The sequence below is a fragment of the Lynx canadensis genome, chromosome B1 (genome assembly GCF_007474595.2).
Source record: "Lynx canadensis isolate LIC74 chromosome B1, mLynCan4.pri.v2, whole genome shotgun sequence".
Classification (NCBI taxonomy): Eukaryota; Metazoa; Chordata; class Mammalia; order Carnivora; family Felidae; genus Lynx; species Lynx canadensis.
This window is the reverse complement of record NC_044306.2, coordinates 54,077,217-54,105,107: the sequence shown is the minus strand read 5'-3', so window position 1 is coordinate 54,105,107 and position 27,891 is coordinate 54,077,217. Positions and strand designations below refer to the sequence as shown.

At 39.9% G+C, this 27,891-nt stretch overlaps 1 protein-coding gene across 1 annotated transcript; it reads right to left on the bottom strand.

Moving 5' to 3' along the window:
* On the bottom strand, positions 1–27,707 carry HPGD (15-hydroxyprostaglandin dehydrogenase). Its single transcript, XM_030312735.1, has 7 exons — positions 27,344–27,707; positions 26,897–27,020; positions 22,902–23,008; positions 14,716–14,812; positions 3,627–3,703; positions 1,239–1,402; positions 1–228 (listed from the first exon to the last, which is right to left on the bottom strand). Exons 1-7 carry the CDS (start codon positions 27,434–27,436, stop codon positions 90–92), a joined length of 801 nt encoding a protein of 266 aa, XP_030168595.1. The 5' UTR covers positions 27,437–27,707; the 3' UTR covers positions 1–89.
* Positions 27,708–27,891: the final 184 nt, after the last annotated feature.

Below are 27,891 nucleotides of genomic sequence, written 5' to 3'. Positions count from 1 at the left end.
TTTCCTTTAAAAAGCTATATTCAAATGAAGATATGTTCTAACAGAAGTCATTAGCTCTTATTTTCAGCTATGGCTGATCTAGAAGATGTTCACTGAGTTTTTGCATGAAATGGAGTTGTTTCATAGTCTTGAAAATGGATTCCCTTAGAAGTTGTGATCTTCATAATAGCTCCATTTAAAGCATCATCTTCAATGAGCGTTATTAATCCATTCGCAATCATTGATGGGCTAAAAAGAAAGGAAACATTGTTTTTTTTAAATTTCAGTATGAGGCATAACTATCACTACATTTTGAATTGTTTTTGGAGAATCTACTAGCTTTAACAAGTATTAGGGAAATGCACGTCATGAAGCTATTGCTACCTCCATTATTTTATTCAATTTGATATGAACTTAATTATATGACAACCTTAGTCATACATTTCCTTGCCCACCCTGTCATTTTGACAGGAAGAACTTAGGGGCTTATTGTTTACATTGAGACAATTATTATTTTCTCCCCTCGAGCTTACAGATCTTAGACTTAATCAGATGAAAAGGGTCTTAAAATCGAATCACGAAGAATTAGAGATAACGCTTCTTGAACATCTCTTATTTATCTGGTGCTATTTTAAGTACCTTCCATGTATCAATGTATTCATGGCCTTTCAAAAGTCCCCTGTTTGTTTTCGTGTTGTCTCGATTTTATAGGTGAGAAAATTGAGGTACCCAGAGGTTGAGAGATAATGTTTCTGGTCAGAGATAGAACCAGGGTTTGATATCGGGCGGGGGGGGGGGGGGGGCGGATTCCTTCAACCTGATAGTTACGACTCCACGCTGTGAAACCCAACTGCTCAAACACAGACACTATTCACCAACCATGTGTGTTGATTCTTATGAAAATGGTTGGAGTTAAGGGGCCATGTGAGATGTCACAGGAGGCAAATGTGAATATTTCTTGGTATTTAGTCAGATAAAGGTATCATTGCTTCCAAAAGCCTCACATTAAAAAAAAAAAAAAAAATCTCATCATGGCTGAAGGCAATTACGATGCACTGACTGTATCTCAAAATTCATAATGTGTAAACGTATTCTGTTCAGGAGCCCAGAAAAAAAAAAAATTCTCTTTTGAGAGTTTGCTGAACCAACACGTCAAAGCTGGCGTTAGCTTCTCAAATTTAAAAGGTTATTTTTCCCCTCTTTATCACTTAAGACTAGATAGTACTTTAACCACAGTACAAAGGAAAATAAGTACTTACTCCAAAATTCCATAGAATTTCATCATATCCTTGATGTGATCTTTATATTCTATATATTGTCCCATGTTTTCTTCTTTTTCAATAGATTCGAGGATGGGTGTATTAACAAAGCCTGGGCAAATGGCATTCAGTCTAACACCGCTGTTCATGAGATTAGCTGCCATCTGTTGATGAGAAGTAGAAGGTTGCAGGTTTCAAGCTTTGTAAATGTATACCATGGGGCACACTGATAATTAAAACCATTTCAAAGAGTCTGAAGTGAAAAATGCTAGTCAGATATCCTTCTAGCTACAGGACAATGACAGTGGTAAGGTTGACTGGTAGCAGAAAGCAAAAGAATACATACCTAAAATGCTGAATGAATTCCTGAAAGCCTCAGTTAATTAATTCTTCAAAAATTAGTTTCACTGGGAAACTCCTGAAAATACTTGATTATTTAAGCTGATCTTATCTACTGAATTCTGCAGGAACCCAAATGTAAAAAGCTAATGCTCAGAATTAATATCTCAGGTTTGCTTTCAAAGATCAGGGTTGTAGAACAGAGAACATTTCCTTAAAAAATACTGTTAGTGGAAAGTTTGCGACTTTGATGGATTCTAAAGATACTCTTGATAATACATACTATCTGGAAAGTAATTTAAGTATTTTCAGACTAGCATTCTTTGGCTTAATTTTTCACCTACTGATTTTATTTAAAGTATCTGTAGAACAAAATGCAGTCGATTATTTTTCCATTCCATTTGCTTTCTTGTAACCTCCAAAATCAAGTCATAGAGCTTTTGGGGTCATTTATGGACAGGCACAGAGCAGTGGGAAATGTGAGTTGCTATACACAAATGTTTCAGCTAAGATCAAAAAAGATGCACTTCGTTCTTTTTCAGCTCTTATAAACAAAGGTCCTTTTGTGATATATTTAGTCCATGTTTTTCTCACTTTTGTGCCTTTTGTTGGTGACTTGGCTATTTAAAATGACTCCCAAGCCTAGTGGTGAAGTGCCGTTTGGTGTTCCTAAGTGTGGGAAGGCTGTGATGTGCCTTATAGAGAAACTACATGTGTTAGATAAGCCTGATGCAGGCATGAGGCATAAATGCTGTTGGTCATGTTACTATAATACATATTGAACACAATACACATTAAATAAGATGTGTTTAAATACAAATATCTTTAAACTAGGCTATGGATGGTTGATCAAAAATGCTGCGACCAGAGGCTCGAAAGAATGTAACCCTGTATTTCTCCTAGGAGCAACAGTTCAGTATTCTCTAATTCAGTGTTTGCGAGTGAACTGACTGTACAGGTGTCCATTCTTGTCCATTCTTGTCATTGTAAAGAGGGAGTTTCTGGTATTTCAGATTTGCTTTGTTTTGTAATAGCTTTATGCGTTCACTGAAAGTTGAATTACAGAGTAAGTCTTTGCAAAGTAAATAAAAATTTCCAATCAATTTGAATTAAGAGGAGGAGAGCTGCTTGTCTTCCCTTTTGATTGCACATCTACTGTTCATGCATCTATTTCCTCTCTCACCATCTCTTATCTCTGTCTGCCTCCTCTCTTTGTCTCACCTCCTCTGCCCAGTGCAGAGACTTTCCCAACTGTCCTATTCTCTTCTATACTTGTCCTAATACATTCTCTAAACAGTAGCCAGAATGGTCTTCAGAAAATGGAAACCTGATCTTGTCCCTCCTCTGCATAAAAGACCCCCTGGTAGCTGCATTTAGAGTAAATCTAAGCTCATTACTGTGGCGCACAAGCTGCTTTTCATCTGGCTCCTACTTCCGACTCTCCCCTTCCTCCTCAGGTTCCATTCAAATGGCCTTTTTTCAGTTATTATAAAAAGGCAAGCATTCTCACTTCATGCCATCAATGCATGTGGTCAGTTAGGCCTAAAATATTCTTCTAAGCTCTGTGCACCTCTTACCCTAGGCCCCCATGGAAACATCCCCCTTGACTACTCTCTCTGGTAAATGCCTATTCCCCCCGCCACTCCCCCCGCCCCCGGGCTCTCCTTTTTGTCATATTTCCAGTGATAAGTAATATCTGGGGCACACTGCATATTCTACTCAAGGAGGGCTAAAGTTAATAATTTTTAAATTTGGAGCCAATTTTAAAAATAAAGAGTACCTTCCCAGTTTTTGCCCTTAGGAGATTTTTCAATACCACATCTGTGTTTAGGACCGACTTCATTTGAAAAGGATCTAGTCTTCATTTGCCCCTTGATGTGACTTGAGAACCGTTTTCTTTTTTATAATAAAGATTAAAGGATAGTTTATTTTTCTATTTTTAATCCAGATGTATTGAATTCTGATTTTATTCCCCTCTACTTTCTAGAACTCATGTTTCATGCAGGTACAGAAAGAGAAAAGGAGACACTGTAGTTGTTACATCCTCACCGCTGCGGAGCGTGTGAATCCAATTATGCCATGCTTTGAAGCACAATAAACAGGCTGTTGTGCAACAGGCATGAGTCCTGAAACAAACAAAAAATTTCAACAACTTAACTAAAAAATAAGCAGACAAAAACCAAGAAATAGCTGCTATGCACATGGATAATTTGGGTCTGTTCTATTTTAAGCTTATTCTACAAAATACACTAAAATCATTATTGGACAACTTTCCTTCCTTCCACGATCTCTATTACACTGTCCAGAATTTATGGTATATAAGTGACAGCCTAGGAATGAAGTCAAGAGTGATATGTAAGCCCTTCTGTCTCCCTGACCTTCTGTCAAGAGAAGTCAGTGTTATCTAAAACACAAACAGGAGCGCCTGGGTGGCTCAGTCAGTTAAGCGTCAGACTTTAGCTCAGGTCATGATCTCATGGTTTGAGTTTGAGCCCCACGCCAGGCTCTGTGCTGACAGCTTAGAGCCTGGAGCCTGCTTCGGATTGTGTACCTCCCTCTCTTTCTGGCCCTCCCCTGCTCACGTTCTCTCTCTCTCTCTCTCTGTCTCTCAAGAATAAGTAAATAAACAAACAAATCACAAACGGAATCATCTTTAAATTCCAGTAAGTTACCATCAATTTTCAGTTTTTAAGGCTGGATCTTAAAAAGTATATATTCTATATTTGTAAGACTTGCAAATGGCTGAGGAAGTTTAAATTTCTTAAGCGAGATATGGAGATTAGCTGTCCTTGCTATAAATTAGTATGTATTTCCCCATCACCACTTGTACTGAATGATGCCTTTAAGTGTTTAAGAAAATTCAAAGTAACTTCATTTGATTTATATCTGTAGTAGATGCCTAGATCTTCTTGCCCATGACTTAGGAAAAGAAAACCAGAAGAAAGAAAGAAAGAAAGAAAGAAAGAAAGAAAGAAAGAAAGAAAGAAAGAAAGAAAGAAAGAAAACCAGAAGAAAGAAAGAAAGAAAGAAAGAAAGAAAGAAAGAAAGAAAGAGCAAGCCACAACTAAAAATGTATGATTCCATTTTATTTCATTTCATAATTACGCACTCTAATAGAATTCAAGCAATTTTAGAATTGGCTTAATTTTCCACATATGCACAGTAGTAACTATTCGAATGCATGATTAAATTCATGGCCTGCAGAAATAGTATTGTAGCACGCACAGCATCTTTTGTCCCCCTACCTCTGGGCACAACCCCCCAAAAGAAACAAAACAACAGGAAAAACCTTTTCCTGAACAATCAAATTCTATTTCTAGTTGTACTACTACCAAGTTTATTTCTCAGAATTGTCGATTTTCTAATCAATAGTGAAACTTTCAACTAGAGCCATTTGTCTATTTCAGTTTTTAACGAATTTCTTCCATTAACTCATTTTAACATTTTTAACATTGTGACTTCTCTGAGTCAAGGGACAGGATCTCTGATTATTATAATGTTATTAATATCAAATGTCATGCTAATAATACTAAATTATTCTGCTGAGACATGTTCATCTCCACCCAGCTAACTAGTCCCAGAGCACCGCCAATCAGTTGAGTGTGTTGTGCCAAAGTTCAGCACTAAATGCAGACCTTAACCACTCCCTGGGTGCCTGCCAGGTCTCAATTTATAAAGTATGTTTGCTCAAGAGCACTTTAAATCCCTGAGGATGGTAGATCACACGTAGTGCGTCCACCCAGTGACCTCAAAGTATTATAACATGTGGTTCTCTTCTTGTTTTTTGTTTTTAGGCTTAGTAAAATGTGTCAGTTAATTAAGTTCATTAAGGTCAGCCACCAAGAATTCATGATGCCTCCACCGTGTACACAGGACTGTGTATCACCATGTATCAGGACTCTGGGATAAAGGGAGTAAGCAGGTGCAGCCAGGCATTGCTGCGTCTTGTTCTTCTGAGTTAGTCGTGGCTTTGACCCTCCTTAAAGGTCTAAGAGATAAAGGCAGTTGGTGGTAGGACCATGTCCACGGACTGTAGGAAATGCAGAAGGAGCCGTAGGCAGAGAAAAGCTGGCGCAGCCACAGAGACAAAAAGCACAAGGGCGCTGTTCATAAATGTTGTCAAAGATGAACTTGAAATGGACTTTTGTAACTTCTGTGAAGGTACGGAACTTCTGAACCCAAGCTGGTTCAAAGTATCACAGAAGTGAAATAAATCAAGTACTGTTAAGTGGGTTCCATTTAAACAGGCAAGCACAAAACATATACTTCTCTTTAAAGGCACAACTGTAAATGCAACCAGAATGGGAAAAATTTGCTTCCATTTTTAAAGCGGCACTTGGTTTTATGAATCTTGTACCATTATAATGACATTTTCACTGCGATCCTGCAAAATGTTGACTTGTGCTTTGCTTTCGCTTTTTGATATCAGATCAAAGGCTGTATAAATCAATAGCAGACACTCAGAAATTGTGTCCTTTTTTTTATAACTTTATGAAGGCATAAATGACACACAATAAACTACATAAAGTGCACAGTTCAATAAGTTCCAACATATGTAAACACCCATGAAACCATGACCACAATCAAGATAATGAACACATCCATCAATTAAAAGTCTCCTCTTGTGCCTTTGTCACCCCTTCCTTCTGCTTCCTGCCCCCCTTTCCCTGCTCTAGGCAACCACTGATCTGCTTTGTGTCACTACAGTCCTCCTTTTCTAGAAGTTTATATAAACGTAATCACATATTGTAAACTCTTTCAGCCTGACTTCTTTCACCCAGGATAATCATGAGCTTTACCTACGTCATAGTGTGTATCAATAGCTAATTTCTTTTCTTTTCTTTTTTTTCTGAATACTATTCCACTGTAAGAATATACCCATCAATTGCATATACTTTCACATGTTGATAGATACCTGGATCGTTTCCAGTTTGGGGGTATTACAAGTTAAGAGAATTCTATTTTTCAGTCACTTAGGCAAGCCACAGTTAATTTGGAGACTTTTTTTTTTAATCTTCCCAGCATATATAGATCTTAACTGTTACTTCTTATGTTTCGAACAGGAAGGGTGGGTTAGAGATCTGTATCATGATCCCCAAATGAGATCCCCAAATCTCATTTTACAGACTTATTTTTCCACATTGTATCTTTTTCTGAAAATGTATATTTTTGAACTACAATGCCACAAATCTGGTACAATGTCCTAACTTGGTTGGGTTTCTGAACCCTGGTGAACCGTGGGCTGCTGCTAATCCTAATTCAAGAGGATTTACAGAAGTACATTCATTTGAGATCTATGTGTTTAGTCTGTTTCAAGTACAAGGCACAGGGAAGCATATTTAAAATATACTCTATTGAAATGAGTCCCTCCAGTGCTGAAAGGCCAGATCACTGCCAGTCATCCAACTTCAAGGAAATATTGCCCGAATGTAACTAGCTGGCCAGCGGCTGGAATTAATGTGGGTTTTTAACATCTTGCAAATTAATACCGATATGCACAGGGTATTCATGTTAAAGGATTTAAGAACAACAACAAAACAAAGGATTATGACAATGAGATAGCAGTCTCTAAAGAAATGACGTTTTGTTTAATGTTGTGAGAGAGAAAGCTATTATTTGTGCTTAAAAATGGATACCTTATACTGGGGCACCTAGGTGGCTCAGTCGGTTAAACGTCCAACTTGTGATTTCGGCTCAAGTCATGATCTCACAGTTCATGAGTTCGAGCCCTACACTGGGCTCTGCACTGACAGTGTGGAACCTGCTTGGGATTCTCTCTCTCCCTCTCTCTTTGCCCCTCCCTCTCTCTCTCTCTCTTTCTCTCTCTCAGAATAAACTTTATTTAAAAAGAATAGTTTTTTTAATCCTTAGTCTAGACCCAGCATGATGCAAGTTGACTTATAGAATTGCAAAATGAGTCTCTCCAAAACATAATAGGTCTAATTACTTACAGGTTTATGTCCACCCTAAGTATAGATTCATTTGGGAAAAAGATTCAATAGGGACGCCTGGGTGGCTTAGTCGGTTAAGCGTCCGACTTCGGCTCAGGTCATGATCTCACAGTTCGTAAGTTTCAGCCCCCGAATCCGGCTCTGTGCTGACAGCTCAGAGCCTGGAGCCTGCCTCAGATTCTGTGTCTCCCTCTCTCTCTGCCCCTCCCCTGCTCGCTCTCTCTCTCTCTCAGAAATAAACATTAAAAAAGTTAAAAAAAAAATCAATGGAAGGAGAAATTCTACCCACAAAATAAATGCTTTCTATAAACACTCAGGATAATAACACCAAATAGCGAATGACTGGATGAGATAATTACAAAAAAAATTTTAAATACCTGAAAATTACATATGCAATTACAGAACATAGAAGGAAGTCACTTAGAAAAATACATTTTCCATTTCCACATCAGTTCTTCTATCTTTAATATTCTTTCTGCCCATATTTACAACAGATAGCTGTAACCTCTACATCTCATAGAAGGTAAAAAACTGCAAATCTGCTCAGACAAGGCAATTGTACTGAATCACCAAACATACTTCCTTTCAAAGGGACAGAAGCCATGTCAAATAGATTACACAGAAGTGCTGAAGAAATTCCACTTAGGAAAACAAACTGAGAATCCAAGGACACCAATCCTCACATGCGAAACTGTAGCTCAGCAGCTCAGCCAAAAAAGCAGGAGTCTGAACCCCTCGCGTTTTCTTTACGATCAAAAAAGAAAACATCTACCCATCTTTCTGTTTTCAACCATCGCTCTTCTAAGAGGAGGGAGAAGGAAGAAGTGATGAGAATCTGTTTATCTATGTTGGTGGAGACAGCTGACCCAAGTAGTCGGTGCACCTCCTCATTATATGCGATCTTCCACATAACAGAACACCTTATCTGATGCTGCTTTTTTCCATCAGTATCATGTGCGCCATTAACAAGTCACGTTTGCATGTGTGACAGGACATCAAAAGTGTTGTAAGCATCCATAAAACTACTGCACCTTCTGTAATGAAAATCTTTCCGGAAAGGTAATTTTGTTTGTTAAGAATCAACTTTATTAGTTCTGGGGTGCCTGGATGGCCCCGTTGGCTAAGTGTCCGATTCCTGGTTTCAGCTCTGGTCATGATCTTCTGGTTTGTGAGTTCAAGGCTGCGTCAAGCTCTGCACTGGCAGCAGGGAGCCTTCCTGGGATTCTCTCTCTCTGCCTCTCTCTCTCTGCCCCTCCCCTGCTCATTCTATATATGCCTGTCTCTCAAAATAAACAAACACTTATTCAAAAAAAAAAAAAAAAAAAAGAATACTGCAGAGGGTGGTACCACCTGATTCTTTTTACTGTTGGCTTGGAGATGAAAGAAGGTGATCAGTAGTCTAAGTCACCCAATATTTCTGGTCTGTTGCGACATTCCAGTCCAACTACCACTCTTCAGGCCATGGGAATCCCAGCGCCTTGCAATTCGATATCACATTTCTGCTTAAAAAGTCTATGTCATTCTATTGACTTCTGCCATGCTGATTAGAGATACCGATATGCGGCTCTTCGGGCAGAAATTTTGCCTCTTTACTTTCACATCCCTATTTGCCTTTCTGTACATGCCCAAGGTATGTATGATTAAGTCGAATTTGTTGCTTAAAGTGGTAACTTTGGCACATCCACCTTAACACAAATGGCAAGCTAATTACACTCCTTTAGATGAAACGTATGCCTCAAATAAGTGTTACTGGGCTGGTATTTAAGACATGCTCATGTATTTCCTTGAGACTCTAAATGTTTTCAGAAAATAAGTTTTCTTATTTATTGTTTTCAATCTTCGCAAAAAAAAAAAAAAAAAAAAAAAAAAAAAAAAACCCTAATAGGATCTCTCACAAAATGCTACTGAGTGACTGTCAGAGGCACAGAGAATGCCCCCAGTGAAAGACCTCAGCAGCTGAGTATGCAGGCGGGTGGAAGCAGGATTAGCAAGGGGACTGCTTTTCCTCTGACAACTGCTTTGTCCTTCCCTCTGTTTGAAGCAACTAACTACGTAAGAAGCAAACTTGACTCTTACAGGATGTCCTAGGCTCAGAGCACAGCTGGTTAATTACCTGCATGACACCAGACGTCACCCTGTTCTTCTCAAAAAAAATTTTTAATAGTTAATGATGAATGTGGCAAAATGAGCTCAGCTCTCTATATTACGTTTATAGACAAAAACTCCTACGGAAGAGTCTATGTGGTTAACAGTGATCAGAACAGCTTCTGGAGCTTCCAGATGGAGCACACCCTTCCCTCAGTACGCTGAGGGATCACTCTCCGCTTTACTCCTGTTTGTTAAACTAATTAATTGCATTTGATACTTGGGCTGCGTCAGTGGTCATTACTCATTAACTTCTCTGCCCAAACCAGTGTTTCAACTTAAGGTTTTACTGACAGTGAAGGACTCCACCGAATCTATGTAAGAGACCGTGAGGAAAGACTGGTTGAGTTCAACAGGACCCAAAGCTATTCCCTTCATAGAGTGAGCAGTAAGGGGGAAAAGAGGAAAAATCTGTGAGGAGAGAAAGCTCGGAAAGCACTTTTGGAAAACACAGAGGAAGCAAGCGTTAGAAATGCTTTCTTCTACATTTTGTGTACTATACCTCAATAAAACTGGAAAAAAAAATTACTTTGACTCTGGTAATTCCTCAAAGACTCTTTTGGTCATCTGGCCTCTCCCATCATGCTGTGACTTCAAGGGCAGACAAGTTTTTATCACATTTCTGAGGAAAGTGTGACACCTGAGAGGTTCTGTTTTTCTACCATTACAAAATCCTGAATGTTTATCGAACTCTTCTTATTATGGGAAGAATAGAAGCGCTTGGTGAGTGGACAAAATACAAGATCGTACATCTTAATACTGTTTGTCAGATGAAAGTACCTTAATGACAAAGCCCGGGTGGGAGGAGAGGTGGCAGGGCCTGTCCAGACTGGCCAGCGACAAATAGCAGGAAGGCAACAGGTATGGTGGTCAGGCATTATGAACCTTTCTTCACAAGGATGGAGACACCGAGTCATACAGAATGGACAAAGATAAACTACTTAACCATTATAAATAGAGTTACCCTGCTGGCTGGGAGGAATATTAGGCAGAGATGCAGTTAGGAAGGTTAGGATATTCTTTAAATTATAAGAGTGCCAGAAAGGCAATTTAAAACCCAAATGATCTTATCACTGATTTTGGTATCTAATCACTGTCTTATCTGCATAATTAGAGAAAGACCCACACACGGTTCCAAATGTTGACCCTGAAGTAGGGAAGGAGAGAAAGAATACCCTGGGGTGGGTAGTGTGATAGAGCAAGCTCTTAGACAAGAGAGCCAAGTGGACGTCTAATTATAATCCTTAAATTGTTCTTCTCAGTGATGTGTTTTGACTTGCGACTTTGGTAAGCTCCTCAAACGTTTTCAGGGCTTTACTATGTGTGTCAAATGGGCAAAAGCTTAAGATATCACTGGGGTTTAGTCTTGTCGTCTTTAGATTAGAGCAGTGCCCAGGCCTCAAGAAGTTTCCCTGGCTTAATCAAGTTATAGGAATTCTGTTTCTTTTACTTCACAGTGAGGCCAAAATGGCGGTGGATGGAGAGACAAATTAACAAACTCCCAGAGAGAAGAGATAGATAATCTAGTGGTTAAAAAAGAAGAGGTCTTGTAGCAGGTTGCTTGCATGTGAATTCCAGCTTCCCTGCTTCCTTGCCATATACACTTGTGCAAGATCCTTAAATTCTCCTACCTTGATTTCCTCATCTACTAAATGGGGATTACGGAATCTACTTCACGTCTGTTGTATTCAATGAGGTAATGCTCACGCAGTGTTTAAAACAGTATCACATACACAGCAAGTGCTCAATGAATGTGAAGTGTTAACACATTTAAATGTCTTTATTGGATAAAAGACAGTGCTACATTGCATTTTGCTATTCACACTTACTTTGATGCAAGCAAGCCTCCCCTTATGGTATAGAATGTCTCCCACAGAGTCCTAAATTGATCCAGCCCTGGAGCCTTGCAGGCTTCCCGGGAATGACATAAGTACCTCTAGTGGCAGAAGGGCGAGGGGCTCTCTGTACAGTGCTTGTGGCTCAACAAGCTTTTCTAGCCTGTTGGCTTTAAGACACAATCCATGGAATTATCTCTCGATCACCACCCCAGGTGGTGAAAAAAAAGCCCACTTTTTTTTTTGTTTTTTTTTTTTACATTTCTATTTTTATTTAAAAAAATTTTTTTAATGTTTATTTATTTTTGAGAGAGAGAGAGACGGAGAGAGAGAGCACACGTGCAAGTGGGGGAGGGAGCACAGAAAGAGGGAGACACAGAATCCAAAGCAGGCTCCAGGCTGTCAGCACAGAGCCCTACGTGGGGCTTGAACTCATGAACTGTGAGATCATGACCTGAGCGGAAGTCAGGCGCTAAACTGACTCAGCCACCCTGGGGCCCCTAAGTTTCGATTCTTTTGTAACTAAAAAAAAAATTTTTTTACATTTATTTTTGAGAATTTCACATTTATTTACATTTTATTTATTTATTATTTATTTTACATTATTTTATTTTTGAGACAAAGCGTGAGCGGGGGAGGGGCAGAGAGAGAAGGAGACACAGCAACTGAAGCAGGCTCCAGGCTCTGAGCAAGCGGTCAGCACGGAGACCGACACGGGGCTCGAACCCACAAACTGTGAGATCATGACCTGATCCGAAGTCGCTCAACCGACTGAGCCACCCAGGTGCCCCCCTCTAAGTTTCTGTTTTTAATAAAATATTAAATACTTCTTGTTACTTCTCCAGTCATTTGTGTATTTTTTCCTTATAATTTCATTTTAAAATAGTGCGTATGTGGCCTTGACAATTTGACTCCAGGGTTTCGGCCTCCCAGAATCTAAAACGTGGCCTTCCCTTAGGCCATATATCTCTTGTAAGTGTGGTCCGTGCTGTCACCTTTTACTGTATCCTCAGAGTTGCAGTGTTATCATTTATAAGGAGATGTTGCATTAGGAAAAATAACCCGGTTACCCTGAAAAATTTATAGCATCAGTTCTGCAATAAATTTAGAGATGTCATTTTGTCTTTCAGCAACCCAGAAAATGAGATGCTAGTCTGCTTTGGAAAAGTTGTAAGGAAGGAGGTTTCTAGGTCTCCACTGGGGGCACGGTTGCTGCAGCTTAAGGGCCATCTGACAATGATTCTCAGAGGAAGGAGAAGGTAAAGACGGAGAGAATCAGACTCCGGTGTGATCACAGGCATCGCCAAAACGGATTCCTGAAATACAACCGGAACGGGCAGGTGGGGCAGAAGGGGGAGAGATGGGGAACCCCTACAATTACCACACTCACTGAAACCAACCAGATAATTTAAGACAGTCTCACTACTCCTGGACCCGAATAATTGAGACTTGCTCTCAATAATGGCCAGACTTCTAAGACTTCGTCATCTCATTTGAACTACTCAAGAACCATTGATGATTTTTTCCCCCTAGAATTTTAAAAGTAAAGTCATCTGGTTAAGTGGCTCAAAAAGCTGCTGCCAAATATTCTAGCTACTGTTGAGTAATATGGTATCAGATGGTATTAGAGCCTCCTGCTCTGAATAAAACGTAGCTTGGGATTGCACGTTGTGGCAAAGATGATTAGCAGTCTACTGAAATCCATTCTTAGGCGCATAGCTACACCACATGCTCAGACTCCCCTGGAGTTAGGTGAGCCAGGAGATCAAATCCTGTACTGGGCCATGAACAGAGGTGAGGTGTGCCGTTACTGGGCTGGGGTTTTAGAAAAGAAGCTTTGCCTCCTCGGTGTTCTCTTTTTCTCTGCTGCAGAGAAAGGAGTCCCCCCCCCCCCCCCCCCCCCCCCCCCCCGCCAGCCTAACTGTGGAAGCTCCATGCCAAAGGGTTTCTGCCAGCCTGACTTTCCAAGTGATTGCATATAGAAGAGGTTCCTGGCAACAACGATCTTGCCCCGGGCTGATATATAAGTGAGGAATAAGATTATACTATATTTAAGCCATTACATGTTTGGGTCTATTTACTATAGCAGTTTAGCATTGATGGGTGGCGGAACAGTTCACCCCAAACGGGGCACTTTGGCATAAGGGTTATTTTGACCTAAGGGCACTTGAAAAAACAGCAGGTACAAGAAGGGTACTCTGACCTCTCCTCCTCCTCCTGAAAGCAGGTGCTACAACTCCCATGTAAAATAGGGCCTTCCTAGGCAAGAGCACATGGCAAAGAAACATGCTTATCACCAGAGATGGGGAGTTGAGGCCAACGGAAATCTGTACAGAGCTTGTTAAAATAACTCTTATCTTCCTTTAGGCCCCCCATATATTTTAGTCACTTTCCCACAATTACCTTTCTTCGTTCAACCTTCAACCTTGTTTATAAACGCTTAGGCCTAGCTATCCTTGGTCTCGGTTTTCCCATAGGGGTTCTCATGGACATATAAAAATCCACAAGCTTTTTTCCTGCAAATCTGTCTTAGGTCAATTTAATTCTCAGGCCCAGCCAGAGACCCTGAGAAACTACAAGTAAAATCTGGCTTCCCCCACAACAGATCCCAACAACCGTATGTGCCGTGTTTTTAAGTTCTATTCTCTTTCTAAAGTCACAGGGGAGTAGAGATACCTTAATGGTGTTTTAGCACTTTTGACCCTGTCAAAGATGCTTTCATGTGCCTTACTGCTTAGTGCCACAGTAAGGGAACTTGAAAAGTCACAGTTTAAAATCATAGACATAAGGCGCCTGGGTGGCTCAGTTGTTAAGCATCTGACTTCGGCTCACGTCATGATCTCACAGTTCGTGAGTTCGAGTCCCACGTTGGGTATAACATGAGCCTCGAGTCAGGTGAATCCCGCTTCTCACTCACTCTCTCTCTCTCTCCCTCCCTCTAGTGGGATTTTCTTTCCCTCTCTTTATCTCTCTGTTCCTCACTCACTTCACCCTCTAATTAATTAATTAATTAATTAAAAGAAATAAACATTTACTTCAAACTTCTGACATTACGCAATAGAAAATCCCATAGAGCCAGTAACAACAAAACTATTAAGCACAGTTTCAATTCCAAACCTGAACTGATAATGAATATCCTCTGAAGATTCACTTTTGTGGTCCAAATTACCAATAGGAAATTATTATTAATGTAGTAACTGTCCTTACCTGCTAAAGATGACATATTGATAATGACGCCGCCTTCACCTCCATTTTGCTTACTCATGTAATCCAAGCCAAGATATGTTCCACTGATAACAGAAACCTAATCCAGAGGCATAAATGGGAAAAGCTATTCATTATACTTCATTGCACAGTCACAGAGCAAAGTTTTTATTGCTATTGCAGATACCCAGGGAGATTTCCGCAAATACTACCCCTGAAAGCTTTTTCAAGTGACTGCTTGCCTTTTTTAAAAGCTAGTCGTTGACTGCATTCTCCTTTGTTTGCCTACTGTTGTGGAGCCCGTCACATCTCTGCAAATCTTCACTTACTGCCCCGCCTGATGTTTTATGAATAAAGTTGTATACCCGTGGTGTTTTGTCACTTGACCTCAACTCGCAGCACCTTCCAGTACACAGTTTACAGCATTCTTTCGTGTATACCGTACTGTGTATAGTATTCTTTTTCTTTTCTAAATATTGGACACAATGTATTTACCCTTCTTAGCGTAAGGTTTTCAGATCCAGGTATTTTATGTTCAGCTGCTGTGTTTAATTCTTTTGGATTTGGGAATCTGTAATAGTGGAAACCCTTGATTTCCTACCCAGTTTTCATCTTTTTTTTCCTAATGAAAAGCCTATTTTGCATTTGTATCCACTTCTTCCCCCATGTAATGCAGAGGAAGGTGATCTCCCCAGGTTTAGGGTAGATACTGATTAATTCAGTCACAGAAAGCCCATTCTCTATGCCAGTGACTGGCTTAGGAGCCTGTAGGTGACCCACTTCTAGGTGGTGAGATCTGAAGAGCAGTCAGCTAAAAGGGGGCGGGGGGTCCAGGTAGGTGATGGAGTGGTGGGAGAGGAGGTCACCGAAAAAATGTTTGCTTTTAAGAAAACCAGATAGAAATGATTCCATTTTTCCTTTTTCATCATTTCATAAAGGTGTGATGGCTGGGTTAAATCATTATATTACCAGTGTCTTGAAGATGAAACCTCCACGAAGGAAGACAGACCAGAGAGATGAAAAGAAACTAGGTTCTGATAACACTGTGTTGCAGTATTAAGCAATCCTGAAGCCTGTGTGGTGTGAGATCATGTAACTCTTTTACCCAATTTCAGCACCCCAACTTTTCCGTTAGCTGGACATAGATGATCTTCTGTCATGTCTGTCACGTAAGTTCGCTCCTCACTCTCGCTCCGTCTTTCTGAGAGTTCACTCTGATTTGTTACCTATCTCCACGCGTAGGCAACTCTTCTGTTGCAGGAGTCTGACATTTAAGAATTCACCACTACCCAGAGTGACTTGTGATACAAAACTTATATTTGAAACCTTATTTTCCCTTTTAGATGTCAAAACTGCTCTCCTTTCCGACTTAGACTTTTAGAAGGGGGATATTTTCTTTTGACATCTTTATTCCTACTTTTTTCATTCTTTACGAGACTGTAAAGATAATGATGAAATAGGTAATGAGCCTGAAACTGAGGGCATACGTTGGTGTTTACCCTTTTTTTTCCCTTAAAGTCCTTTTAGAGTTTTCTTAACAAGCTTTCAATGTTGCCTCTCTACCTAACAGTAGTCCTAGAACAAAAAAGTAAATTGAAGATTCTATTCACTTAAGCCACATGTCAGTTTGATATTAAGTAGGCTTAGGGAGAATGAGTAAAAATCTCCCCATGATTCCCTTTAAAAAGGAAAAGAAACCCAAAACATTGATGGTTTATATAAGAAGGAAAAAATGTATATGGCTGAAATTACTGAAGTCAGTCAGATTCTGGTAGTTTCTGCCTAAGTCTCTAGCATGTCTGGACAGAATTTCTATTTATGCATATTGGCGCTATGCTTTTATTCTCAGGTATTTACAGCTTTGCTGACACCCTGCTTTTGTGTTTTCAACATCTACAAGATGCAGCCAGTTAGACAGTTTGGGAATATTTAAGCTTTAATTTTTTAAAGAAGGAAGATTTATTTCCAGGTCTTTGGTGGTGGAGGACAAAGGATTATTTTCCCATCCAGTATCAGGTTAAAAATTGAGTAACTTTTCAAATGAAAGTGTTCTCAGAATAAATCTACAAAACAGGGTCTGATATGCTCTGGCTGGGGCATATAGGATATTTGACCTCTTTTCCTATAACAATCTCTGCCTTATACAGACAATATATTAAATGAAATATTAGGAAACCACAGAATAAAATGTTTTTTTTTTTTTGTTAAATTCTAAATATCTTTCTTGTCCCTTGGCAATGTTTATATACCACATAGATCTGGTCATTATAATACCAAGCATCTAGGGGAAAATAAGAAAATGAAAACTACAGACATGCTCTAGCTACAAACACAAAGTAGCTGGAGTCTATAGTATGATTTCAGTCCATTATATAAAGGTACAATTTAAAAAAAAATTGTTTTTAACGTTTATTCATTTTTGAGAGACAGAGAAAGACAGCACAAGCAGGGGAGGGGCAGAGAGAGGGAGACACAGAATCTGAAGTGAGTTCCAGGCTCTGAGCTGTCAGCACAGAGCCCGATGGGGGCTCAAACCCACAAAATGTGATATCGTGACCTGAGCTGATGTTGGACGCTTAACCAACTGAGCCACCCAGGCGCCCCAAGGTACCCTCAATTTTGTACTTGACCTTCAAAACATTTTGTACTTGACTCTCAAAAAAAAAAAAAAAAGGAAAGAAAGAAAGTATATCCTGTGTCTAATTTCACATAATATGAATAAAAATTCAATTAGTGACCAAATGACCTAATTAACACATGCTTACTCCATACTTTTAGTTACAAGCAATTTTTATATGTAAAACCAAAATTATAATTGCACTGTATTCCAGATCTTAAATTAGTTTTTTCCACAGATTAAAGCACTCTATAAGTTAAAACCACTTGTAATTTCCCCTGTAACAAAGATAAATGGATAAATGGTAGTAGCTTACTTGTTTAACTCTTCTTATCAGACATTATGTCTTCTTAGTTTATAGATACATAATGTATTATATATAACATACAACGTTATGTATTACATATATATTTCTATAACATACATATAATACACGTATGCCTGTGTATTCGCTACTGAAATTTCCTAATCTATCATTTCCCTTCTCTTCCTCCGATCTGGGGTTCCTTTTAGTTTACGGTTCTTGTGCTACATTCTACCTCTAATTTAAAAAATTCTGTCATCTAAATCATGAAACATTGCCTTTCAGGTTTCTTGTCTTTTCACCAGCCCAATTCTCAAGAAATACTAAAATAGATGACCATTTTTTCCCTGAAATCCTTTTTTTATCTTTTGTTTCTCTGTGTCCAGTCTTTTCCCATTTTTACTCATTTATGCAGTAAATATTATATTTCCCCTTGTAGCACTACTTAAAATTTAGCAAGTTTTGCCTAACCATTAGTGCTCAACTAGACCTTTAGATATTATTGAGTGGCAATAACAGAAAGAAGTTACTAATTTAATTCGTAATTAACATCCTTGGGAACCAAGAAAAGGGAGTACGTTTGACAACATTTCTATCTACCTCCTCAACTTTTCCTTAGAGGTAGAGAAGGGCAAAGAAATCAACCTCATATAGAAATCAGACTGTGCCGATGAAAACAATGTAAGTTTTTACAATCTGGAAGAGAAATAAAATTTAGTGAGTGAATACTATGTTCAGGCACTGTGCTGGATACTTCGTGCAAGTTCTGGTTTATTTAAGTGTAACCATCCTTCGTGGCAAGGAAATTATCCCCATCCTCTTACAACCGTGAAACCCAAGACCACAGAAATGAAATAAAAGCTCACACATTCTAAATTCAGGGCTGGAATCTACTTTTGACTGAATCCAGTCTTGACTGACCTTTCCAGTGCAAATCTTTAGTCAACCCGTGTACGTCTGACAAAAATAATCAATAGCAATAAGCTATCTATTTTGTTTAGTTTTTATTTGAGTACACTAAGGGATTCAATATACATTAGTCACGTGTCCAAATTAGGTTATGAAATCCCACCTGAACGGGAAGAAGTTAGTCAGGCATATTAAAGGGTCAAAGAGTAAAAGGATTACATCACAAAATGGCCTTACCAGTTCTCAAAGTCAAGTCTACCTCCACCCAATTGCCAGAGTAATCTTTGATAGTTATGAAAAGATTCATTCTTTCCTGAACATTCTTAGCTCTGAGCCGTTCGAAATAAAGATAGCACAGTTGGCTCCAGACGAAGGAGGAGGCACAGACTAGCCTTGTGGGAACAAAAGACTGGGAAGAGGTTTAATGTACCTCTTGTGTGGGGAGAGTGGTGAGATCTGTGGAGTTAAGGATAAGGAAGGGGTAAGTCTGGTAAGGAGTGAAAAGTGGAAGGACAGATGATACAGCCTGGCAACGCTGATATATCAGGAAATAATCCCAACAGTGTATTAAAACACAAAAATGAATACCCCTGTATGCAAAATATCATCGAATGACAGTTTATTTATCCAATAAGCATTCACTGAACACCTACTCGGTACACAAAACACAAATTTTGTGCCCTGAAAGAGCTCAGAGTATACTGGCATATAGTGCATGGGTATAAAAAATAATTCTAATGAAAATTTTAAATTTGTAAGCCTTTCTAAGAATGGTATAATAATGTTGTACAAGATTCCAGAAGAGGGAGTGATATGTGGTAAGGTTCTTTAACTAAGGGGTTCTTCTCTTGACAGGGACAGGAGCACAGAAAAATGCAAAAGCACACACAGGATCTTGTAAAAGGAGGCAAATTACATTCAGAGTCTAAAAAAAAAATATATGTTATGTAAACCAAACACAAATATTTGCATTATACTAACAGAGATAATCAAGTTGGAAGGATAATGATTGGTCAGATTCTAATCTACTCTTGAAATGGGTGTTGAAGGTAGGAAGGGAAGTAACATGTTTTCGAGTTATATATAGGTAACAAAGGTTATATCTTGCTCTCTCGATGTAAAATTAAACAAATATTAGTTCCTGGAGTTAAACTAAGGAGTGGCCTATGTCAGCAGAGGCCAAAGAAAAATAAATGCCAGATAATTTCAATGAGCAAGGATCCAGGAGAGTGAGTTGTAGACAAAGGAGCCAAATAAAATTCTCCTGGTCTTCCAGAATTTTCTATTTGCAGATAATGTAAGAACTTTCTAGCATGCAGCAAGTGTTTATTCACCCAGGCTACATTAAAGCAAACATTCCCTCTCAGTCAGATGAAGATAGACAATTTGAATCCTATTATTTAAGATAATCTCTTCACTATTTTCATGTTCTTTATATTGGCTCTAATCATTGCACACTGCTTTCTGACAGCTGATTTCTCAGAGAGAGACACAGTAGCTGTCCATTATGAATACAACAAATATGGAATTTTATACCCTAGTGAACTTTATCTATAAAATATCTGTAGACAGCACTGATGAAATTATTAAAAATATCAGTAGTGATGCTTCAGGGAGAAAATGGCTGTGGGATTTGTGCTTTTTCACTAGCAGAACTCAGTTCAAAGAAATTCTTGCCACGTTATGTGGTTTTGGAAAGTGCCATCAAGTTTATAAAAATGTATTCTTAAGTATTCCTGCAGTTCTCAAATGGTTGTACATTCATTTTTTTTTAAAAACTGGCAACCAAAGTATATAATGAAGTATGGTTCATAGTAACTCAGGGGCAACCACCAAAGATTAATAAAATATTCTTAACAGCAAAAAAAAAATTCAGAGGTATCCAGTGGAATTTAAGAAAGGAATGGAGGGGCGCCTGGGTGGCACAGTCGGTTAAGCGTCCGACTTCAGCCAGGTCACGATCTCGCGGTCCATGAGTTAGAGCCCCGCGTCAGGCTCTGGGCTGATGGCTCAGAGCCTGGAGCCTGCTTCCGATTCTATGTCTCCCTCTCTCTCTGCCCCTCCCCCATTCATGCTCTGTCTCTCTCTGTCCCAAAAATAAATAATAAATAAACGTTGAAAAAAAAATTAAAAAAAAAAAAGAAAGGAATGGAAAAAGATCAAAAACAAAAAGAAAACTTAGTAAATTTAAAATATGAACTAAAGTGTAAGAAATAAGTTCCAGAAGAAGGGTAAAAAATAAAAGTGGCTTAAATTCACAAATATACAATGCAGATATGCTCACATATGGCTTTAAAAATAAGAGCTCACAGTATATTGTCAGCAAGAGACAAATATAACATAAAAGTTGACAGGTCTCTAAACATACACATATATCCCAGAAAGATATGGGGGAAACGTGACAAATAACATTTTAAAGTTCTTTTGAAATCTCATGATATCTAGGAACACCTGCAACAAATTTTAAAAAGAATTAGGAGAGTGTTTGTACTTTAGTTTTCTTTTTTTAGAGAGAGAGAGAGATTGAGAGAAAGTATATGGGGGAGGGGCAGAGAGAGAGATTGAGAGAAAGAGTATGGGGGAGGGGCAGGGAGGGGGGGAGGGGGAGAGAGAGAGAGAGAGAGAGAGAGAGAGAGAGAGAGAGAGAGAATCTTAAGTAGGCTCCACACCCAGCTTGGGGAGGAGGGTCTTGATCTTGAGATCATGACCCACGCTGAAGTCATGAGTCTGACATTCAACTGACTGAGCCACGTAGGCACCCCTGTTTGTATCTTAAAACAGCACCTTTCACTCTTGGTTAAAGGACTTTAGGCATCTGTCAAGTTTGGGGAGCAATTCTGTATCCTTATCAGAGTGTTCGCCCATTCCTCTCTTTTGTGAGGTAGTATAATTCTCATTACTCCCACCAAGTTACTATTGTTAAGCAATCACTCCTGGGAATGTAGATTCAAGTCAAACATTTACCGACTAAGCACTATCTTCAAGATATTGTGTTGATTACTGAGAAAGAAAGAAGGAAAGGAAAGAGAGAAAGCAAAAACATAACTCAGTTCCTGTTTTTAAGGTGTTTATCATCTCCCGGGAGGGTATCATGAAGGAGGGGGCCACTCCTTGTATGTTTAAACACACTTAGTGGCCTCTCTGTACTTTACACATCCCTGCTTTGCAAAACTAGTCGAGTGGCCTTACCAAGGGCGGGATGACCCCCCCTACAGCTTAGCTCCGACAACTTGTTTGGCTAAGGTTTAAGTTTTACTAAATCCCAATACCTTATGTCAAGTGTGTTCATAAAATGAGATACCCAACAACCTTGTAATACAGTGGATAAAACAAATCTTATTTCTTTATTCGACATTTTTGTAATTTAAGCAATACCTAAACGATCATCAAACATTGTAGAAATTACACTCACACGTACACACATACTGACTTTCAAGATAAAAATCTTAATAATTACAAAGTCTCACAGTCCCTTTAGCCTTATTTTCTGTTAAATTTCTGGAATTAAATTAAGATTTAGTTTTCAGGGGCACCCTGGTGGCTCAGTCGGTTGGGCCTCCAACCTCGGCTCAGGTCATGATCTCCCAGTTTGTGGGTTCGAGCCCTGCGTCAGCTCTGTGCTGACAGCTCAGGGCCTGGAGCCTGCTCCCAATTCTGTGTCTCCCTCTCTCTGGACCCCTCCCCCGCTTGCACTTTCTCTCTCTCTCTTTAAAAAATAAATAAACATAAAACATTTTTAAAAATGATTTAGTTTTTAAGTAAGTTAAGCCACGGTTAACAGATTTTTTTTCTGTAATAGGCCAGATGGTAAATAGTTTAGTCAATGTGCACCACAAGGTCATTGTCACACTATTCAACTCTGCTGTTGTAGCAAAAAGTAGCCGCAGACAATATGCAGATGGATGACTGTAGCTGTGTTCAAATAAAACTATATAGGTACTGATATCTGAATTTCGTATATTTATGTACTTCATATTCTTCTTTTTACATTTTTTCAACCGTTAAAAAATATAAGACTCATTTTTAGCTTGCAGGTCATACAAAAACAGGTGACAGGCTAGGTGAGCCTGTGGGTCATAGTTTGCCAACTACTAAGTTACGCAATAAACTATGTGGGTTTTTTTTTTCTTATATTTCCTTTGAAGATTTTAAGACAGATTTATCTGCATAATTAGATGTCTCAAATATCTTCCTATTTGTAAAAGGAAATGCTTTTTTTCCTAGCTTTCTGTAACTTCCCTTTTTCTACGTTGTAGGTTTTTGTATTGATTTCATGAATGTAAGAACCTTTTTTTCCTTTAAAAGCATCATTTTTAAAAAATAAGTTCAGGCAGTAAAAACATGGCTAAGATAGCTTACCAAATTAATTTGCACAGTTTTTTCCCAGTTTTTCTCATTATTCACTCCAGCGTTATTGACCAAAATGTCCAATCTTCCAAAGTGATCTACAACTTTTCTGAAAGTATCTAATTAAAAAAAAGAAGATATTATAAACTTTTTTTTAATATTTATTTATTTTTGAGACAGAGAGAGACAGAGCATGAACGGGGGAGGGGCAGAGAGAGAGGGAGACATAGAATCGGAAGCAGGCTCCAGGCTCTGAGCCATCAGCCCAGAGCCCGACGCGGGGCTCGAACTCCCGGACCGCGAGATCGTGACCTGAGCTGAAGTCAGATGCTCAACTGACTGAGCCACCCAGGTGCCCCCCAAAAAGAAGACATTATATAGATATGTTCTTGTTTTCCATATATACATTTCAGTCCTACCCTGTGCCCTGAAATCAATTTTCATGTATTCACTCTTATAATGAAAATTACACTCTTAGATAGTGACTTAATGCCTTGCTTCTCAAAGTACGGTTTGTGAGCCAGGAACATCAATCAGCATTACCTGGGAACTTATTATAAATGCACAATCTGTGACCACCACAGACCTACTGAATCAGAATCTTAACTTTAATAAGGTCTGTAGATGACCTGTACGTACACTGAAGTTCTTAATTTTTTTTTTTTAATTTTTTTTTTTCAACATTTATTTATTTTTGGGACAGAGAGAGACAGAGCATGAACGGGGGAGGGGCAGAGAGAGAGGGAGACACAGAATCCAAAACAGGCTCCAGGCTCTGAGCCATCAGCCCAGAGCCCGACGCGGGGCTCGAACTCACGGACCGCGAGATCGTGACCTGGCTGAAGTCGGACGCTTAACCGACTGCGCCACCCAGGCGCCCCTGAAGTTCTTAATTTAATGAAGTAAATTTCAGACAACCGAGCATCCTAAACTAAGAGCTCTTACAAATGAATCTGGGCAGCCAGTATCAGTCTGTCTTTAAGACATTATTGAAGCTCTCTGGCTTAGACTATGACAAACATCCTTTCTCAATAAGCTGTATTATCTTTATAAAGTGTAATATTAAACGTAAGTCTTCTTGTGTATTCAGATCCATTATGGCCATTTCAGAGAGTTTTAATAGCCCAGGAAGTAAAAGCATTTATACTTCATTCAGTTGATTTGGGTACTGCAACTTGAATTATGTGCCATTCATTCTTTTCTCTTTCTCACTATTATTGCTGCTTTGTATTCCTAGTTTGTATAAAAGCTATGTTCAACCAGGGTAAAGCCCACATAGATGCTAAGGCATGAAAGTCATTCATGGCATTGTCAAACCACATATCCAGTCCTTGCAAACCCTCCTTAGCCAGTTCACACTTGGCTTTATCATCAAAGCAGTTTTTGACATACTTCTATAGATTTAAACTGTTTCCTTGGGCCTTTTAACATTGGTTCTAATTCTATTACTTGAGACTACAGATAACAATTGGGGTTGTTCTTCCACATGACAGAAATGTCTTCTCTGGTCTTGAGGTCAGTATATGAGTTCCTTGAAAAAAGTAAAGTCACAGAAACTTTATTTTGATTGAAACGAAATCTAGAATTACTAACAACCACGAGACATACTGAGGGGGAACACGGGCTCATCAGTTCCCAAGTGGGTAAATCACCATGCAAGCTAATTGCCAAAAATATCACGAAGGCCATTATTTACAGTACTTTACCATACTGGAATAGAAAACAACAAAATAAAAGCTGTTTACTTTTTCATGGAATTTTTAAACTGCTTAAAATGTCAAATTGATTCTGGAAAAGGTCCTCCAGCAGAAAACATCTAAGGAATATCTATCTATCTATCTATCTATCTATCTATCTATCTATCTGTCTTTGCATCTATCCTAAGCATGTTCTACTCTTCAAAATCCCACATTCAGGGCACCTGGGTGGCTCAGTCTGTTGGGCGGCCAATTTCGGCTCAGGTCATGATCTCGCAGTCCGTGAGTTCGAGCCCCGTGTCGGGCTCTGTGCTGACAGCTCAGAGCCTGGAGCCTGTTTCAGATTCTGTGTCTCCCTCTCTCTGAACCTCCCATGTTCATGCTCTGTCTCTCTCTGTCTCAAAAATAAATAAACGTTAGGAAAAAAAATTCAAAACCCCACATTCATCTTATAGGATTTAGGTCGTTAAGTATGTAAGTCTAGCTGCTTCTTTAATTTTTCTTCCCTCATCTTGGTCTCTACTGCATACCTTACACTCTGCCCATATCAGTATATAATACATCATTCTCTTTCTGATCTACCACTGAATTTGGGGCTCACGGGGCTTACGATTAAGCTCTTGCTGACATTTATAAGCTGAGGCATTCTGTAATTTACCTAAATTCTCCACACTATTTTTTTCATTGGCAAAATGAATTCTGTCTAGATCATCTCTAAGACAGTTTTCACCTCTGTATTTTTATGATTTTAATGAAGTCTCCCTCGGCCGCCACCTAAACAATTTCAAAACTCGTAGACAGAATTAAATCCTGAAATTGGAAGAGTCAAGGCCATGTGTTCCTTAAATGCAAATAAATGCTGATGTCCAGACAATGTGTGGATTTCTCACGATCAACATGCTTTCTCCTGGTCACTCCTATATCTGAATTTCTTCCTCCACAATCCTTAAGGAATGTGTTTACAGCCAAGATACTAATTTTAAATACTGGGAAGCAAAACAATTAAGGTTAAATGTCACATGTGAAACTACATAAATTCAGGCAGAAATAGCTTTCAGATGATCTATACTGTTTCCTATTTCATCAGCATGGATGTTGGGATCTGGCACGACTTTATCCTTGATCCAAAATATCATGCACAATCAACAAAACTTTACCCTCTTGCAAAATATGTTCCACTAGCACTGTGTTCACAGATCTCTTCTACTCAAGCTTGTAAGTCATATTGTGAGTCTTAGCATTTTCAGATTTAATTACATAATTTCCTATAGAACAATTTCCTTTAACAGTAGGGGAAAACCCGCTTCTAATGTACCACTCCATCTTTACTCTCCTACAGAGTAGCCCAACACTTTCAAAGAAATTCACGTATCCAGTGTTCTTTAAGAACAGGAGAACTAGCATGACTTTTATGGAAAATTTCTGGCCCTTTCATTAAAGATGTGCCCCACATTTACTCAGTCTTCCAATAAAACTTTGTGAAATATGTATATTTTATTTTTCTGGGTTTTTTTTTCCAGAAAAAAATGTATATTTTCCATGCAGATCTACCAAACCTCCATATGACCAATTCTGTTTAGTCTCCGTGCCAATACTGTCCTTGATCTCTCACAAGTAGATGGGTCTATTTTAAGGGAGTAGACGGAAACAGGAAAGCATTGAGGAAAGTCTGATAGAAACTTTTCTTCTGTGATTCTAACACTGCAGTAGAGCTATTATTATTTTTAAAGTACCATTTCATAGGGGAAAACCCAGAGAGAACATTTGGTTGATTGCATCTAGCACGTCTGCGATGATGATCCTTGATCTTGCATTCTAGTATGTTTAAAAGGAAACATTGCCACATTTGGTTGTCATTGAACTCTGCATCTTCCAGCATTCTGGAAGAAGTTGTTTGCCACAGTCCCTTAGCCTACTTCAGCTTTCCAAGTTCCATCTGCAATTTCAATCATTAAATAATCCTTGTAGCAGCACGGTCTTTGAATACACAAAGGAATTTTGATTACATTACGTGCTGCCAAAATTAAAAAAATAAAATAAAAGATTTCTCAAACAGGCTTGGTTTTCCCCCTCTTAGTTTTCATGGCTATGGGGATGTCGGCAGGAAACATAACAGTCCAAGCTATCTTTCGGAGCTTATTAAATAGCTGCTCTCCAGGAGGTAGCCTTGGAGCTTATTAAATAGCTGCTCTCCAGGAGGTAGCCTTGCATATGCCTGCACCCAAGCTGGCGCTCTGGCCCGGGCTGCCTTCAGGTTGTTGCTTGTTCAAGGCATGTTCCGTGCTGATGGGACTGATTCCCCTCTCTTACCTCTCAATTGTTCCTGGTCAGCCACATCGCACTGGATGAACAGAGTCTTCTGCGGTTCAAACTGCTCATCCAGGGCAGCTTTACACTTTACACCTGCTTCAAGGTTCCAGTCGACCAGCGCTACCTATAAAGAGCAGAGGAATCGAGGTTCTGCGCAGCTTGTGAAACAAACAGCCGGACGAACAGTAAATACACACCGGGACGCTGCCCCTTCTTGGACCTCAAACTCTGCAATTAAAATTCGGGGTCTCTCCCCACCCCCTTCGAGGTCTGCTCCTGACCGTCAGCCTCAGCAGCTTTTGAAAGTGGCAAAGGTGGGCAACCTGGGGCGCAGCAACCCCACCCCCCCTCCCGCCCCGAGCTCGCCGGGAGTCCTCTGACCGGTGGGCGAGTCTCCGGGTGGGAAGACACGTTTCCCGGGGGAGGGGGGCGGGCGCCAACGCTTACCTTGGCGCCCTTGTGCAGGAGCGCCTCCGCAAAGGCCCTGCCGATGCCCTGCGCCGCGCCGGTCACCAGCGCCACCTTGCCGTTCACATGCATGACGCGGCCGCTGCTCCGGGCGGTGGGCGAGCTCGGCGTCTCCGCGCCGCCGCAGCTTTTATGGCCCCCTGCGCGCGCGCGTGCAGCCCGGCGGGGCGCTCTCCTGCGAGTGGGCGGGGATGAAACTGTCAAGCCCGCGCCGGGGAGCCCACGGCTGTGTCACCTGGCGCTGAGCGCTCCGGGGCGCCAGGCTTCGCGATCTTTGCCTTCCTGACTCGCTGCCCGGGTCAGAGCCTCCCCTCAGCCTGTGGCTGAGTGGCTGGCAGGGCGCTGACAGGGAAAACAGAGAAGTTGTTTCTAAAAAAGATTACCTTCATTCAGTGAGCCGAAGACCCCCCCCCCCCCGTAAAAGGAGAGCGGAGGAGGGAGGGGCTTGGGAGCTTGGTGTCCCCCTCCAACCCTCAGGGCCTCCTCTCTCTGCTACCCCCCCACTCCCCCGAATCAGAAACAAAAAC

Coding starts and splice junctions, on each gene's coding strand:
- HPGD (XM_030312735.1), bottom strand. CDS start 27,436: ATGCATGTGAACGGCAAGGTGGCGCTGGTGACCGGCGCGGCGCAGGGC. Junction 3,704..14,715: donor CAATATGTCATCTTTAGCAG/GTAAGGACAGTT, acceptor TGTTTGTTTCAG/GACTCATGCCTGTTGCACAA. Junction 229..1,238: donor AAATTCTATGGAATTTTGGA/GTAAGTACTTAT, acceptor CTTTCTTTTTAG/CCCATCAATGATTGCGAATG.